The sequence below is a fragment of the Microtus oregoni genome, unplaced genomic scaffold, assembly GCF_018167655.1.
Source record: "Microtus oregoni isolate MIOR12 unplaced genomic scaffold, Mior012 000018F_ref0000195, whole genome shotgun sequence".
Classification (NCBI taxonomy): domain Eukaryota; kingdom Metazoa; phylum Chordata; class Mammalia; order Rodentia; family Cricetidae; genus Microtus; species Microtus oregoni.
In genome coordinates, this window is record NW_024543077.1 from 5,314,075 (window position 1) to 5,331,517 (window position 17,443).

General features: G+C 44.3%; 1 protein-coding gene across 1 annotated transcript in view; it reads left to right on the plus strand.

Annotated features, from left to right (window-relative positions):
- The window catches only part of Reln (reelin), a 445,074-nt gene that overhangs the window by 355,912 nt on the left and 71,719 nt on the right, over window positions 1–17,443 (plus strand). The window contains exons 31-41 of the mRNA XM_041668128.1: window positions 96–172; window positions 5,309–5,467; window positions 5,694–5,882; window positions 6,393–6,666; window positions 7,395–7,535; window positions 7,638–7,815; window positions 10,802–10,886; window positions 11,710–11,892; window positions 13,411–13,582; window positions 13,684–13,786; window positions 15,338–15,567. Coding sequence (XP_041524062.1) covers window positions 96–172; window positions 5,309–5,467; window positions 5,694–5,882; window positions 6,393–6,666; window positions 7,395–7,535; window positions 7,638–7,815; window positions 10,802–10,886; window positions 11,710–11,892; window positions 13,411–13,582; window positions 13,684–13,786; window positions 15,338–15,567 — 1,791 coding nt within the window. The remainder of the gene's footprint in view (window positions 1–95; window positions 173–5,308; window positions 5,468–5,693; window positions 5,883–6,392; window positions 6,667–7,394; window positions 7,536–7,637; window positions 7,816–10,801; window positions 10,887–11,709; window positions 11,893–13,410; window positions 13,583–13,683; window positions 13,787–15,337; window positions 15,568–17,443) is intronic.

Sequence of the window (17,443 nt, forward strand, 5' to 3'; positions counted from 1 at the left end):
TTTAGAAGCAGTACTTGAGAATGTTAGGTGTTTTTTTGTCCCCCTTTTGTTTGTAAGCAAGCTAAAGTCTATGTGTTCGTTTGGTTTTCTTCCAGACTTGTTCAGTTTTATGTACAAATCGGAAGCAAAACATCAGGGATCACGTGCATCAAGCCGCGGGCTAGGAATGAGGGTAAGCTGAAACGGTTCTGAAATTTTTGTAGCTTAGTTTTGGCATCTTATGTGTAGAGGTGTCAGTGCATGTATATCTGTGTACCATGTGTATGTCTGATGCTTGTGGAAGCCAGATTCCCTGGAACTGAAGTTACAGTTGGGACCTACCATGGGGGTGCTGGTAATTGACCCCAGGTCCTCTGGAAGAGCAGCCAGTCAGTTCTTAACTGTTGAACCATATCGCCAAGCCCAAGCAACTATGCTTCTGTAGAAATTATATAACTTTGATTAATTAGCCTTTTTTTTCCTCCCAAAGTTGGATGTGGATTTTACAAACTGGAAGATAATTCCTGCGCTCTGTTCTGCTTCATAGAAAGAGTTGGTGTGTAGACCAGGGACCCCACAGCTTCTCCTAGAGTTCTTTAAGCCTGAAATCATGTCTGCCCTAGGTGTAGGCAGAATCAAATAACATTTGTTTTGGTGAATTCTACTTCTTTATAATGCTGCGCAGAGAAGAAAACAATAGGAGAGGTTTTTGCATTCATTGTGAGAACTAAACTTGTTTTCATAGAGAATTGTTGGACTGTATATCAAATTCTACTTGGACATTCTGGAGGGGACAGAACCCTTGTACAGTAGTTCTTGGTAGCCTTAAATGGTTTTTCTGAGTACCTGCTACCACAGATGCTGTCTTAGAACTGTTTAGCAGGTGTGAAGGGTGAGGCACAGTGTGGACCAGGAACTTGCACGCAGTCATATAGATAATAAGACAGGCAAGGATTTGAACCTCCCACTCCAGGATGTATGCTCCCTTCTCTTGACTCTTTTCTCATGAGGCTCCCACTGTTTCTGCCTCAAATCACAAGCAACAGCCTTGAGCTGTGAACAGCTCCAGCAACGCTGTAGGTATGCTAGGAGTCTTTCAGGACCCTGCGTGTGGCTAGTCAGCGTAAAATCCACAGGCTTCTCTGATGGCTCTGCCTCTGACTTTAATCTTAAAACAGCATTGGGTTTTACAGCATTACAGCTTAAGTCTGTTACTGTGTAAGACTGTGGCTGTGTAAGATGCACTGGACCAAACAGTACCTGCTAGTCAACGGACTGTGGAGAGCTCTGGTCCACACTGACCATCTCCATATCATCCCTGGCTGGAGGTTTGAATGGTTTCCTGTGATTGTCTTAATACTTTTGCTCTAGTAATTATTCAAATCATTCTTTTGTTGAGGAAAATATCTAGACACTTCCATGGGCTCTGTTGGCTCCTTCATCTCTTCTACAGATGTGTATGTAGTCTGTTTTAAGTCAGATACTCTTGTGGGAACTGCAGATACAGTATTACGATGATGGTGTCAGAGATGTATCAGTCATGAGCTAGGTTATGCCACAGTAACAAATAATCTCTTTAAAACAGAAACAAGATGTTTTTTCTGTTGTGCTACATCTTCTTCGTGGATTATCCGATGTCCTTATCCCAACACTGAAAATACTCCCCAGGGTGGGAGCTGGGTGTTGCCAGCCATGTGGCACAAAGAAGGAGAAAGTGCCTTGGAGATAATGAACGGAAACAGCTAGGGGAGTGTCAACAGCCACGTAACAGGCAGTGCTAGTGAAAGAAGTCAGGCAGTAGACAATAAAGAAAAAAATAAAGAAGTGTAGATTGCAAGAGGAAGACAGAAGCAATTAAACTATGGAGGTGGAAGATAAGCATGCAGGGGGCTGCTAATTTTAATAGAGCAGGCTGGATACCAGCCCACCAAGCTAATGGCTGTTGATAAATTCAGTGCAACAGAAGCTTCCATGCCCGAGTCTTGTGAAGAATCCACATTTGTATATAAGATTTAAAAAGACCTTGTGGGAAGCAAGCACTTATCAATGACATGAGGCCCGCTCTATTCTTGTTACAAATATAATTTGCACTGCCGGGCTGGTTTCCCTTAGGATCCCTTTAGGAACAGGCTATTTGTTCTCAGCTAGTCTTGAACCATGGTGTTATCTGTCTAATTCACATCCCATAGGCTTTTCTCATCCTCTTCTTGAAGGTTAGTTGTTAATATGTAAATCTGACTAAATCCTCGAACAAATCTCTGCCGGTGATGAAAGTGAAGATCCCTTACCTAGTCAAGCTGAGAGACCAATTTACATATTTGGAATTAAACTCAAAATTAGGCTGTCTGCAATATGACTAGGCAGGATGCAGATGGAGTTGTGGTTTAAACAGAGAAATGTCTTACACGATTTAAGCATTCAATGGATGAGCTGAAATGACTTGGCTTATTCCAACTTACAGTGTGTTAGATGGCACCCTAATGAGGCTCAGCAACAGGTATAAACCAGATATTGCCCTTTTCCGCCTGACATTCCTTCAATCTCTACTTGTCTGGGACGGTCTACTATAGACAGAGGCTGCTCATTCATCTCCCGGCTGCCCATACCCGAAATAATCACATAGAAACTGTATTATACAACACTGTTTGGCCTGTTAGCTCATGCTTCTTATTGGCTAGCTCTTATATCTTAAATTAACTCATTTCTATTAATCTGCGTATCACCATGTGGTCATGACCTACCAGTAAGATTCCATCCAGTGTCTGCCCTCTGTCTCCTGCAGCAGCTACATGACTTCTCTCTGACTCTGCCTAATCTCTCCTCCTCTCTCTGCTTGGAATTCCTGCCTTGCCCTATTCTGCCCTGCGATGGGCCTAAAGCAGATTCTTTTTTAACCAATGGTAATAAAACATATTCCAGAACACCGAGGGGAATCCCCCATCACCCTATCTCATCATGCATTGGAACCAGGGTTTCATCTCTGCAGACCTCAATGCTGTGTCTAAGTAGACACGACTCTCCTGAAAAAGCTAATAAGGAGAAAGGCTGCAAGCAGGCCCCAAATGAAGGGCACACTTCCTGAGCCAAGCCAATAGTATTTTGATAAACACCTCAGATCTTTCATAATTTACATTTGCTGACATGCAAATTCTGACTTAGGGGCAATGGAGTGATATGCCACATAAAGACCAAGTGGCTGAAAGCAGCCAACGTGCTATCCTATGGTTCCTGTAAGACAGGAAGGTAGGCACAGACACTGTTGAGCTCAGGGGCTCTGGGTCAGGATCTCTTTAGGCTGCAGTCAAAGCAGTAGACAGACAGGGCACAGATGTTAGAAGACTCAGCCAGGGGCTGTATGACCTGACTCATGAACAAGTCAAAGGTTTTGTCCAGAGCAGCTTTCTCTACCCACACATGTCCACAGGCTGTTATAATATCTTACTACGTGTGCATTAGCTTCTGAGAGGAACAGATCTAAGAGAGCAGGGAGGAACCCCCAAAGCCTTCCTCTTCTGTAGTGCTAAGAAGGGCTCACTGTTGTTTAGCAAGCGCTGTACTTCTGAGCATCCCTCCAGGCTTCATTGCAATGCCTTTAATGGCCTGATTTCAAAATTCACCTTGACTCCTTACTTATTCTGTTAGAAGCAAGTTATTAAATCTTTCTGCACTCAGAGAGAAGAGAGTTAAGTTCTTATTTTTAAAGAGAGAAGCATCAAGAGATTTATGAATATACTTTTAAAGCTATCATGGATAGAAAGCCCAAGTTCAGGTCACTGGTCTTGGACTATAGCTTGAAGAAACTAGAACGGATCCAGAAGATTTCTATTCCCATGGTGTTTCATTTCTAATACTTTGCCTCCTGGCCAGCTCTCCCTCATCCTCGCCATCAGAGTAAGCTCTCCAGCACTGGTAGTTCACCCTCTGCAGTGAGCAGTAAGGAGTGGGGCCATTTCTCCTTCTCTCACGTCCTCTACCACCAGACCAGCTGGCCCACACCTCCACCACCAGGGTCAGCTCTATTGTGTTGCGAGGGGGAGGTGCAGGGACCACTCTCCCAAGTGCAAGGGGCAAGGCCAGCTCTCTCGTCCACGGTGAAGGGGGAAGACATCTTTCCCTCACCACCGCATGGCAGATGAGAGGTATGTAGCCAGCTCCCCCATTCCCACGACCTCAGGGCACACTCACCGGCGCCCCACCAGCAGAGTTGGCACGATTGTGGCGCCCAGGTGGGGTGCAGAGCTTGCTCTCCTGAGTGCTGTAGCCTTGATACCAATTTCATGAATAACTGTGGAGTAAGCCATTAGCTGCATACCCTCTGCTTCCTCCCACAGATATGCATTCCTATGACTAGTACCGATTTGTATCCATGTGTATTATGTGTGTGTGTGTGTGTGTGTGTGTGTATGTACATGTGGCCCTCAATCTTATTATCCATAGCAGTTTTCTCCTTTGCTGATCATTATCCTTCCCCTGTGTCCACTTCTAAAGGACAATGTTTCTGGCAGAAGTAGCGGGAATGTCTGACCCTCTAGCAAGGATGGCTCACGAGGTACCCGACCCTCTAGCGGGGATGGCTCACGAGATACCCAACCCTCTAGCGGGGATGGCTCACGAGGTCCCCGACCCTCTATCAAGGATGGCTCACGAGGTGTCTGACCCTCTAGCGGGGATGGCTCACGAGGTGCCCAACCCTCTAGCGTGTAGATCCCCAGATCTCGTCACCTTGTGACGGTGGAGGTAGACAGATAAACACAGGAGGAGCGGCACAGACAGGAAGGAGAACCCAGCGTGTTGTCTCGTTGCTTTACTCTTGGATAATCCGGCCTCATTTGGGTTCCACCAATCAAGGCCTGTCACAATGAGAAGTGCGGCTCCGCCTAACAGACTCCCCGGCCGAGCCGCAGATTGCCCTGGGCTTTGGCCCTGGGCTTTGGCAGCAACGAGCGCAGCTGTCTTGTACCAGAGAAGCTAAGATATTTCTTCTGAGTATATAATGACCTGAGACTTTGTAGTGCTCAGGATAGAATCTGAATTTCAAGTGCATGATCTGGAGCAGGATTTTATGTCTCCCTCACCAGCCCGCTCATCACTCATACAAAGCTGAGTGTCTTGAAAGGGACTTATGTATGTCTTGTCTTCATTTACTGGGAGCCAGCGCATTAGAAACTGTCAGGAAATTGATGGGCCTTTGAGTCTACTAATTCATGCCGTGGAAGGTAGATGGATGAGTGTGCCGTCTCTGAGACATAATCTGGACTTGCTGCGGGTTTGTTGTTTCTGGCCTCCCAGAAAGCTGTCATAGCCCCCGAGTTTCTGTCTTCTACCTCAGGGCTGGTTGTTCAGTATTCAAATGACAACGGGATACTGTGGCATCTGCTCCGGGAGTTGGACTTCATGTCGTTTCTGGACCCACAGATCATCTCCATCGACCTGCCGCGGGAGGCAAAGACACCTGCCACCGCTTTCCGGTGGTGGCAGCCACAGCACGGTGAGTCGCTGCCCTCTCCGACTTCCCGGTGACTTCTTTCTTAATCACGCGGCATCCATATCCAACTTGTAATGTGTGTGTGTGTGTGTGTGTGTGTGTGTGTGTGTGTGTGTGTGTTAATTTACCGTCGGTTTCCAGACAATTTGATTTAAAAGCGTGGTCACGAAGATATTCATATTGTTGTGTAATGAACCTTCTCCACCTGCTGCTGTTGATCTGATTGCAGGGAAGCATTCAGCCCAGTGGGCTTTGGATGATGTCCTTATCGGGGTGAATGACAGCTCTCAAACTGGATTTCAAGATAAATTTGACGGCTCCATAGACTTGCAAGCCAATTGGTATCGAATCCAAGGAGGCCACGTGGATATTGAGTGTGTCTCTATGGACACTGCCCTGATAGTCACTGAAGACATAGGTATATATTGCGCCACCTACTAGAAGGGCATTTGATTAACTACAGGGCTAAATTAGCTAAAACTCAAAAGGGATTTTCTGTTATAAGATTATGCGCCTTAACTTCCTTTGCTGTGGAAGGCAGGGTACACACTGTCCTCTAGAATCACCCGGTGACCTGGGCCTGTCGGAACTTTCTTTCATGGAACATGCTAAGAGGAAAATAACTTAAGGCAGAAACGTATCTATCAGAGGGCATTCTTATAGTTTGCAATCTGCAAAATTGAGAGTGATGACTCTATTAGTCCTCTTAAGGTAGTAAAGGCCTTTGAATTTACAGCCTGCCGTGTTTCTGATTCTATGGCATCTGTATAAAAGCAGTAAATGTGAGAAGAAAAGCCAACGCAAACCCGAGGCACCGAACACAAGCCGTTATTTGGGTTTGCTGTGCGAAGTGTTGGTAGCAAGCGTAAGCATCGCAGGAGAGCCCATCATTCCGTGACGGTTAACCCCTTGCTGTCATCTTCGGTAGGAAAACCTCGCTATGCTGAGACCTGGGACTTTCACGTGTCGGCATCCAGCTTCCTACAGTTTGAGATGAGCATGGGCTGCAGCAAGCCCTTCAGCAGCGCCCACAGCGTGCAGCTCCAGTATTCCCTGAACAACGGCAAGGACTGGCATCTCGTCACCGAAGAGTGTGTCCCTCCAACCATCGGGTGTCTGCACTACACGGAAAGCTCAGTTTACACCTCGGAAAGATTCCAGAGCTGGAGACGGGTCACGGTCTACCTTCCGCTCGCCACCAAGTGAGACTTGCCCTTTGACTGCGTGTTAGGTTTCTGTCACCTAACTTGGTAATCCCACCTTCTTCAGTTAAGTCATCCTGGGTGTTCATCCTCATGAACTCACACAGAGCTGTGGTCCCAGGGAGATTTTAAATCCAATGAAATTGATAATGAAGATTATTCATCATGCTTAATATATTCCCAATAGCAGACTATCAACACGATAGAAAAGAGGGAGCTCTCTCCAGTTCTTGACTTTAGAAGCATCATGTTGAGAACAAACATAGTATAGGACCTCATATACTCTGAGAAACCATTAGGGTCAGTGGAATGGAATCCTCATTGCCAAAATGATGTTAGTTCCCAATGTCTTTGTTGAGCCTTCATTCTTTCCCTAACCCTAGAGACAAACACTAAAATTACTTTGAATTTCAAAAACATACATCAAGATCTCTGGATAACGTTGTGGTGTTACATATGTTGACTTTCCTGGAAGAGAAGTCCTACAATATTTGGACAGCATGCATTCTGCTCTCCTCTTTACAATCAAGAGGAGAGACCACTTAGTACTTGGTACGAAAGTAGAAGTGTCTCAAAGGACAGGAAACTGGACTGTGAAAGAAGGAAAAGGGAAATAAAATAGCTATTCATGCTCCATGCTTTCAAAATTGCCTATCAAGCCAACAGTGTTTTGTGTTTTGTTTGATTTGATTTTTGTTTTTGTTTTGTTCTGTTTGTTTGTTTTGTAGTTCTCCCAGAACACGGTTCAGATGGATCCAGGCCAACTACACCACAGGAGCAGATTCCTGGGCTATCGATAATGTTGTTCTGGCCTCGGGGTGTCCTTGGATGTGTTCAGGAAAGGGGATTTGTGATGCTGGACGCTGCATGTAAGTAATAAAGCCCGGTTCCCTTCGTGGCCACACCACAGTGAAACTGGTTTGTGGAAGTCATAATAAAAGCTGCTTTTTCTCCTCTCATCTTCTCGGTAGCTGTGACCGGGGCTTTGGTGGACCCTACTGTGTTCCTGTGGTTCCCCTCCCCTCCATCCTAAAAGATGACTTCAATGGGAACTTGCATCCTGACCTTTGGCCTGAAGTGTATGGTGCAGAGAGGGGGAATCTGAATGGTGAGACCATCAAATCCGGAACATCTCTGATCTTTAAAGGGGTGAGTGAGGTTCTGCGTGCTCCTCTGTCGTCCCTGAGCCTCGCTGCTCCACACGCGTGCATCCCTGGTCTCGTCAGCATGTTATTTCATACACGGCTGCTGTCTTCTAAAGCACACCCCATTCCGTTCTGTTAGCGCTTTCGCCTTCCCTCTAATTCTTCCCCCTCCCTTTCCTCCCCGCTTCTGTTTTGTCTCTGAGGTAAGGTCTTGCTGTGTCTGCTACATTCATTTTCATGGTCCTTTGGACACAGCATCTTATCTTCCCTCTGCTTTGGAGGTCGGAGTCTTCTTATTTTCTGCTGGAATCCACAAGGGTATATATGTGCATAATTGTTAGAATTTGGTTACTGAAAGGTAGCATTTCCTTTTACTCAATTTTTATCTTATAGTATTTGTTGATGATTTTATGAAATCTTTCCCTTTGTTCTTTTTTTAAAAAACTCCTTCCTGCCAGTAGTCTGATCCCTTCCTTACAGGAGACTAGAGGAGACCAGGCCGTTAAGTCGTGTTAACTAGCACGCACGGACCTCGTTAATGTTCCTTTGTATTCCACCCTAGATGTCTAGTTAGAGAAATGTCTAGCAGAGAGAGACTCTGCTCAGGTGGCACCGTTCCGTGTGTGAATGCCACCTCCGTCCCTCTCAGCAAGGAGAAATCGACTAATCTAGGTGTGCGAATGAAGTCCTTGACAGACGTCTGCATGGCTTTCTACACAGCCTTCACGAGTCGTGCCGAGCACTGTGAAAATTAGACACCCTGGAACTTTTCAATTATAGCTCGTAGATGCCAGTTAGCATAATTGCTCGAGTCCAGATTCCTCTCAAGTTTTGCATGAACAGAGAGAACAACTCACTGCACCGAGAGATGTGTGCGTCCCCAGAGTGCTGATGGACCAGAGACATCGGGACAGCACTTTCATGGTGGAAACCCTGGTGTGAGAGGTCAGTCTCTCCTAAGGAGAGCCCATGACCTCCAGCTGCCCCATCCCAAGCAGCTAACTAAACCGAAGAGCAGAAACGTTCAGAGGCCTTTGTCTGATGAAGTTCCAAGCAGCAGCGTTAACCTAGTCTTTAAGACTTACAAGCAGGGAAGGCGTGGGCTCCTTTCTCTTTAGCTACCCAAGTGCAAAAGCGGCCAAGCGTCATGTGTCATCCATCAGCTCGGAAAGATGCAGGCAGCTCAGTGTGTGCCATCCAGCAGGTTGCAGTCTGGCCTCCAAAGGCATTCTTCCACGAAAGAGGAAATGATCGTCTTTCTTAGATGTTAGAGATTCGCAAGTGCTCTCCACTACTGAAACAGCTTGTTGGATACAAAAGATTTTTCCTATTTGAAAGAACCAAAAGGAAACATGTCTATACAAACAGAATCTACAAGCCGGGCGGTGGTGGCGCACGCCTTTAGTCCCAGCACTCAGGAGGCAGAGGCAGGCGGATCTCTGTGAGTTCGAGGCCAGCCTGGTCTACAGAGCTAGTTCTAAGACAGCAATGGCTATACAAAGAAACACTATCTCAGAAAAAAAAGAGGAGAGAGAGAGAGAGAAGCAATATCAAGTGCAGAGCTAGCTTATTGCCAGCATGTGAGGAGCCTTTCCAGCTACAAGTCATCCCCACAGTCTCCTAGACAAAGCAGTGCCACATGGGTCCTTGCACAGTGCCGAGGCCTGTCCTTGGGAACAATTTCACATTTGTATTCCATAGCCAAGACGGAAGAGTAACAGTCCTGTGTCTCAATGTAAGCAAATGACATTACTAGCTGAATCTCTGAGCTGTCTGAGGATGCCACCTTTGTCCGCAACCCGTGATGCAACCTTTGTCCACAACCCATGGATGCAACATTTGTCTGCCACCCGTGAATGCCACCTTTGTCTACAACCCGTTTCCTTATAACCCTGACCTAGAAATTTCTAATAGTGTTCTCTCTCTCTCTCTCTCTCTCTCTCTCTCTCTCTCTCTCTCTCACACACACACACACACACACACACATTTGCAACATGAGAATAATCTTCCTCTTAGGAATACTTAGTAAAGTGTCTGTTAAAACCCAGCATGTTATAGGCACTCCATCTATGTTTGTTATTTCATCTGTTAGACAGTCGTGACAGTCATCCTTGATAAACATGAAGGAGAGGGGAAAACTTACTTTCCTAACTAATACAGCATTTGGCCTTTAGTTGATAATGAGGAAGTCATTTGGTGCTGTCTCAGCCACAGACTGCTGAAAAGTCACTTAACTCAGCAGGCTCAGCTGAGAAACTAAAGCCTGTTTGGACCTTGGGACTTCTGCACAGTGAAATGTACCGGCTATCACCACAGCCCTCTACATACACAGCAGCCTTCTGAGATGTCGATCTCAGGCAACCAGAAATAGTTAATTAGCAGAAAAAATGACTACGGCTAATGCGGTCGTTTTCCTCGATGCGTGGCTTCTCTGCCTGAGTGGTTGCTGTCTAGGCATGGGGACCTGGCTTCCTTCTGCCTTATTTAACTCGAGCAACTGGGGCATTGTGTCAGCCTGTGTGAGAACCTCCTGGGGCTGGCAGAGCAGGCAAAGCAGTAGTGAGTTCCCCGGACTCCTTGGAGCCCTGGAAAAGTTAGCCATTAGTTCTTGGCCTCCAGCGGGAGCGCGGATTCATCTTTTCCTCTTCATTTCTCTCACAACACGCTGCCACCAAATGACAAGGTTTTGGAAATGCCAGCAGTGGACAGTGCTATTGTTTCTGCACCACCTTTAATAGTAGTCACAAAAAGTATGCATCAGAGGTGGGATAATAAAAATGTGTTGCTTAATCACATAAAATGAGGGCATTAAGAGAAGGCGATATCTTCCTTTTGTCCTTTTAAGCTAGACAAAACATTGCCGCTCATCATCTGTAGCTACCGTGACTTCTAACCATGTCACTATTGCCTAACTAATTAATGCAGGGTAAGTATATAAAGCAGAAGTAATTACGCAAGTGACAGAAGGTTCCTTTCTCTCTTGTTTTCAGGAGGGACTAAGAATGCTTATCTCCAGGGACCTAGACTGCACCAACACTATGTATGTCCAGTTTTCACTGAGGTTTATAGCCAAAGGTAAGCTGCTCCCGTGGTATGCATCCTTTTCCTTCATGAAAGTTGCCCTGTGCACAGTCTCTCCCCCATAAAGAGAAAGCCCTTGAGCTTCACTGTTCTCAAGTGATCTTGGCTCAAGTTCTTCTTGCCACGGTGGCGCAATCACGGCTGTTCTAAGCCATTTAATACAGATGTGGTCACCGTGCTGGTTGGTAAACTTACTGTCACGTCCTTGAATGGCCCCGCCGCTGCTTTCTAGCTACCAGAATTTTAAATTAAAAATTATTAATATTTGAGCATTTTGGGTTTATTTTACAGATGTGAATGCTCCCAAAGCACTCCTTGGTCTTTCTGACTTTTCATATGTAATTAATCATTTTCTTTAAAAATAGTCACTATAGATATATGGCATTTTCACGTGATTTTTATTTATATTGCCTTGATTTAAACGTTTCAACATTTGCAAAACTGTGATGTCAGCAGAATGAATAAGTTTTTACTTGGTGTCGCCTAGATATAGGAGAGAGGAAAGAAGGGAGGGAGGGAGGGAGGGAGAAGGAAAGAGGGAGAAAAGGAGGGAAGGAGGGAGAATGTGTGCAGATACAAGTGCGCATGTGTGTCACGCACATATAAGAGAAAGACTGTCTACATTTGGTGTACTTTTTAAAGTATACTCATACACAGGCTCTACCTACAACCACTCTCAGTTGCCACTGAAGTGTTTGGAGCTGAAAGTCTCTGTGTGAATCTAAGCAGGCTCAAGGGCTGATGCCCCCAACATCAGCTCGGAGCGGACCATGTCCTCGTCACGGTGTGCTGTATGCCTGTGCTGTCTCCTCCCTAGGTACTCCAGAGAGGTCCCACTCCATCCTCTTACAGTTCTCTGTCAATGGAGGAATCACCTGGCACCTGATGGATGAGTTCTACTTCCCTCAAACAACCAGCATACTTTTCATTAACGTTCCCTTGCCGAATAGCGCCCAGACCAACGCTACAAGATTCAGACTCTGGCAGCCATACAGCAATGGTAAAAATGCATGCGTTCTGTTTTGATCAAAACCGATGGCCGCGTGTTAATGGTCTTGTTCCTAAGACATGGAGAAAGGATGGCCTGAGAGGCACATGGACTGTGCACGCCACAAATTTACACGCTTCCCTTTTGACCACTCTTCATGGAATGTTGAACTTTATGTCTCCTTCTCACCTTGTATAATTGACTGATGAATTCTTGCTTTAGTCCTCATTTGGTTCTGGCTGAGACGTCTTTACCTTCACTCCCAGGCTGGCCCAAAACCCACTAGACAGCTCAGAGCAGTTTTAAATTCAAGATCCTCCTGCCTCAGCCTCTGAGTTGCCAGGATTACATTGTGAGCCACAGAATCTGGGTGTTTTGTTTTGCTTTGTTTACTAATAATCCATCATTGCCATTAGTTCCTCACCAACTGCAACTATGTTTTTGTTGAATTTATTTAGGAATTACCATTCTTCTCAATGGCATTTCATAAGTGAAGCAGATTATCATAGAATGCCTAGAAAAAGTGGAAGGACCTTAGACCAAGCAGGCAGTGTCTACATCCAGGCCAAGCAGACAGTGTCTCACATGTAGACCAAGCAGGCAGTGTCTCACATCAAGCATTTCACATTTACAGAAGGTTTTCAGATTTCTAACTTTGGCTATTTCTTATAGTTCTATTAATATTGACTCTAAAGGGCCAGATTTTGCAAAGACATGCATCTAACTGCCTAAATAAGTACAATGACAATGTATTAAGCAGAAGTAACAGAAATGAGTAGGAAAAATATACTTATGTCTCTAAAATAAAGCCTATGTATTTTTTATGACAAGTAAGTAAATAAAATAAAACTTCAACATGTTGTAAGATAGATACAATCATGGTAGATTTTTGTTTAAATGGATTCATATGTATAAGATATAAAGTGCACTTGAAATTATATAAAGTGTACATGTTATAAATATATTTTTACCTGATACTTTGTACTCATGAATTTTACTTAAGGATAAAACACAACTCTGAAAAAGAAATACACCCAGTTTCAAAATCTAGACGATGTTGGGCCTTATGTTACATTTGAAATGCTTACTTTATTTTTTTTTTTTATTATTACATTCATCAAACGCTTTCAAAACAAGAAACTAAAGAAAACCCCTAGAGTTAGGGCCACGGTAGGAGTGAGGAGAGACAGAGGTGGATGGTTTCACTCCCACAGGCCCGTGGCCCTGCTCGGACTAAAAGTCCAGGGCATATGCACAAGCCGCTCACTGGCCCTCCCTGAGCTAGCACGGCTGTTCTGTGTTCGTCTCATATGGCTGCAAGCTTTATTTTCCTCACACTTTGATCGCTGTGAACGGGCTGCCATGTGGCTTGTGGGTTTCGTCTGGGAACCATATGCTGAAACTGTTGCCACTCGGTTTCTCCTGCTAGTGGCTTTTTTTTTTTTCTTTCAATGAGAAAATCCAATTTTCTTATTGGGGGGGGACAAAAAACAACAACAAAAAAACTTTATTTATCCAAAACTCTCTCAGGAAAGAAAGAAGAAATCTGGATTGTTGATGACTTCATTGTCGACGGAAACAATTTGAACAACCCCGTGATGCTTCTGGATACATTCGACTTTGGGCCCCGAGAAGACAACTGGTTTTTCTACCCAGGGGGAAACATCGGTCTTTATTGTCCGTACTCTTCGAAGGGAGCTCCGTAAGTACTAGGCTGAAATGCTGAAAGGGAAATCATTGCTCCATACACATCAGGAGGAATTCTTGCCCTAACCAGTTTCCCTTTGCTTTCCCGATGTCCAGCGAGGAAGACTCAGCCATGGTGTTTGTGTCCAGTGAAATTGGTGAGCACTCCATTACCACCCGGGACCTAATTGTAAACGAGAACACCATCATCCAGTTTGAGGTACTGACGCTGTCCTATTGGGAACGCTTTACATCTTACCTTGAACAAAAAACATCAGCAGGAAGAGGAAAGTCTTAGATAATTTCACACACTGTGATTTCCTAGTTGTGTATAAAGTCATAAAAGGTCTGTGGGTCATAGCTTACTTTATTATCGGACCAATTTATTATACTAATGTTTGTTTCAGAAATAGTTACTTGTAACACAGATTCCCTCCTATCTACTATAGCAAGTGTTGAAATTAATTACTTTAAAATTATAAAAATGTGAAAGAATGCTCTTGTGGTCTTGTTACTTTTCACAGTTCTTATTTAAAATTTAAATTTCTTAGGACCTAGGTCACTCTAGCTATAGTCTGTACGGTACCAACAGACATACAGGAATGTTTATCATACTGTAAATTTTACATATAAAACAGTATCACACTATTTTTACAGTATTAAATATACTTACCATGTGTAGTTGTCATTTCATGTATTCCTTATATTTGTCAAGGAACTAAACCCATAATCAAAGCATTTGCATATTTGAAACACTTGAGTAAAGTCACCAGAATAAAAGGTTTGTTATGCCAGTGTTCTAGGTGGTAAGAGACATTGTGCTGATATCTGTGGTTTAAATGCTAAGAAAAGGTAGCATTTTTACCAAAAGTTCATCAAGTCCCAATTGCTTGTTCATCAGAAGATAAAGCGATAGCCACACCCTCCCTGCTCTGTGTCCTTCCCCCTCCACTCCACTCACTACACGTTAATAATCAGTTACCATAATGGCGTGATAGCAAGAAAATATTCTTTGGAAAGAGGAGATACGGCACAGAAAAATTATCATGCATTTAGCAGAAAGAGGCTTATCAGGAAGGAAGGGGGAGAGAGAGAGGAAGGGGAAAGGTCAGAAGTTGCAAATTGCCATTAGATTGAAAAAAGAATCTAAATATCCAGTGTCCAATATGTGGGTTAGACTTTTAGGTGCTGTGTTACGTTAGCATGCGGGTTAGCGTTTAAGATATTGTATTACATGCTGGAAACGACAAAGCAGATCTTCGATTCTCTGACACGCACCAGGCACATGCGTGTTGAAGAAGACACGCACAGAGTAGCTGCAGAAGTGAGTGGATTTATTTTCTTAATCATCACTGTCCTCTCACTGCGAATGCTACCTCAGAATGCTGTCCATCCTGAATATTTCCAACTTTTTGAAAATCTTTCCTGGTCAATAATAATAGTAAACTGCTAAGGGAGCTGTTAGGGAGGGAGCACTCTTTGTTATTTTCTTGACGATGATTTTTTTAAAAAATGGGCCAAAGGTAAAATCTGGCGTTATCTCAACCTTTCTCTTGTCCATTTTATGTTTCTTGTAACATGAGAGAAAAATTTTTTGAGACCTTTTTAGGTTCCTTATGAAAAAAAATGTAATTTAAACATAATATATAATGTCATCGGTGCAAAATAGATCTTTCAGAGTTACGTATCTCAGTGAGACACTTGCCAAGGATTAGATTGGCGGCAGGAAACATGGCGTGATAATCCGTGCCACTTTTTCTTTCCTCCCAAGATCAATGTCGGATGCTCCACTGATAGTTCGTCTGCTGATCCAGTCAGACTGGAATTTTCCAGGGACTTCGGAGCCACCTGGCACCTCCTGCTCCCCCTCTGCTACCACAGCAGCGTCCACGTCAGCTCCTTGTGCTCCACCGAGCACCACCCGGGCAGCACCTACTACGCCGGGACCACCCAGGGCTGGCGGAGGGAAGTCGTGCACTTCGGGAAGCTGCACCTTTGCGGGTGAGGGTCTGACGCCTGGCACCACGTGGGGTTTTCATTTGACGATCTGTCACTCACTTGCCATTTCCAGGAAGAAAATATCACTTTGTATTTCTTTTCGGCTCTCGGCTTGAAACGGATCAGTAGACGTTTGAGGCAGGAAAAAGAGACAATGTAGCTACTCGTGCCTGGTTTAAGGATGAACTGAAGAGCGTGCTGTGGATTGCGTTGCTTGAGATCCCTTTCCCATGCATCCTTCGCAAATCAAAAGGAAACAAGATAAAACATATTTTTCTCATCATTTTGACCCTCTTCCCATGGGCTCTCACCTCACGCTATAAATACAGTAAAAAATGCAATGCATTCATACACACCCCCGTGTTCATGTGTGGAAGCTGGAAGCCCACAGTCAGTTCTAGGCATCTAATAAAAAGCATTAGCACTTTCCCCTTGGGTTTTTTTACTTTTTCAACCTCCCTCAGCATTCTCGTAACATTATACTTGTCTCTTCTGATGAAAAGCTGCTTGGAGATAAAGGACTTCTCCTCTCAGCTAGAGGAAATGAAGATGGTAGTTTCCAAAAATAAAGCTTATACCATGAGGAAGAGACAGAGAGGAGGGGTCAAGGCAGCAGCCAGCCTAGGAATCGGTTTCTCTGAGACAGTGCTTCTCAACCTTCCTAATGCTGTGATCCTTGACATAGTTCCTCATGTTGTGGTGACCCGAACCATAAAATTATATCATTGCTACCTCATAACTGTAGTTTTGCTACTGCTGTGAATTGTAATGTAAATATCTGTGCTTCTCTCATGGTCTTAGGCTACCTCTGTGAAAAGGTCATTCCGCCCCTAAAGGGGTCATGGCCCACAGGTTGGGAACGACTGTTTTAGAATAATGTTCACTTTTCTCAGTGTATATCAAAAAGAATAAAGTACTGCTATCGTACTTTCGAGATGGAACTAGATGTTTCATTCTCGTGTGAAACTAGGCATAATTAGACCTCTTTTGTCTACAGACAAAACTAATACTTGGTAGTCTTCGCAAAGATTGAAAGTGCATTTTCAAAAGTTAGCGTTGTCTTGGGGCATAACCCACCCACCCTTCACTACCTCCCTAGAGCAGTTTTCATTATTTGATTATTAAGACCTTAAATACTTCCTGTTGTCTAAGGCTCTTGATACAGCATGAAGGCAGTGTAGAACATCCAGTGTTTTCTTCGCACGCAGGTATCACTAGACAGAATGACCTCTAGACTCTAAGTGAAAGTCAGAGGGGGTGAGGAGACATTCTGGAGCTCACAGAAATGATAGAACACCACCCAGCTTGATGCTGAACTCCCATTGATCAGAGAGAGATGATCACAGAAGAAGTAGACAGGGGAAAGTGTCTCAGCAAAAAGAAAAACGAGTCTATCTGAAGTCAGTCATTTTCCACTTAGAACACAGAAGAACTTAATGAAAAGATGCCAGGGACTTTGTGGTCCTTGTTTTTATCATCCTGCCATCAACATCAAATAGATCATGATTCTTGTTTCCTAGAACCCTTGATTCCAAGTCTCCTAGAAATAAAATCTGAAAGTCAATCAGGTCAAGAGTTGGGAGAGCACTCCTTGACAGACTGGGCATGGGAAAAGCCTGGGGCTCAACCACTTAGACTCTCTTATGGGCTGACTGTGTTACCTCAAAATTCACAGGATGGAATCATAGCCCTTAAGGTCATATCATTAGACAGAGTGGCCTTAGGAGAGGTCATTAAGCCATAAATGGGATTACAGCTCTCATTAGGGAAGTCCCAGAAAACCCCTTTGCCTCTTGCGTCACAGGAAGACACAACTAAACTAGATAGCATCAAGTTTGAACTTTAAAGCAAGCCCTTAGCAGCCCCTGCGCTAGCTCCT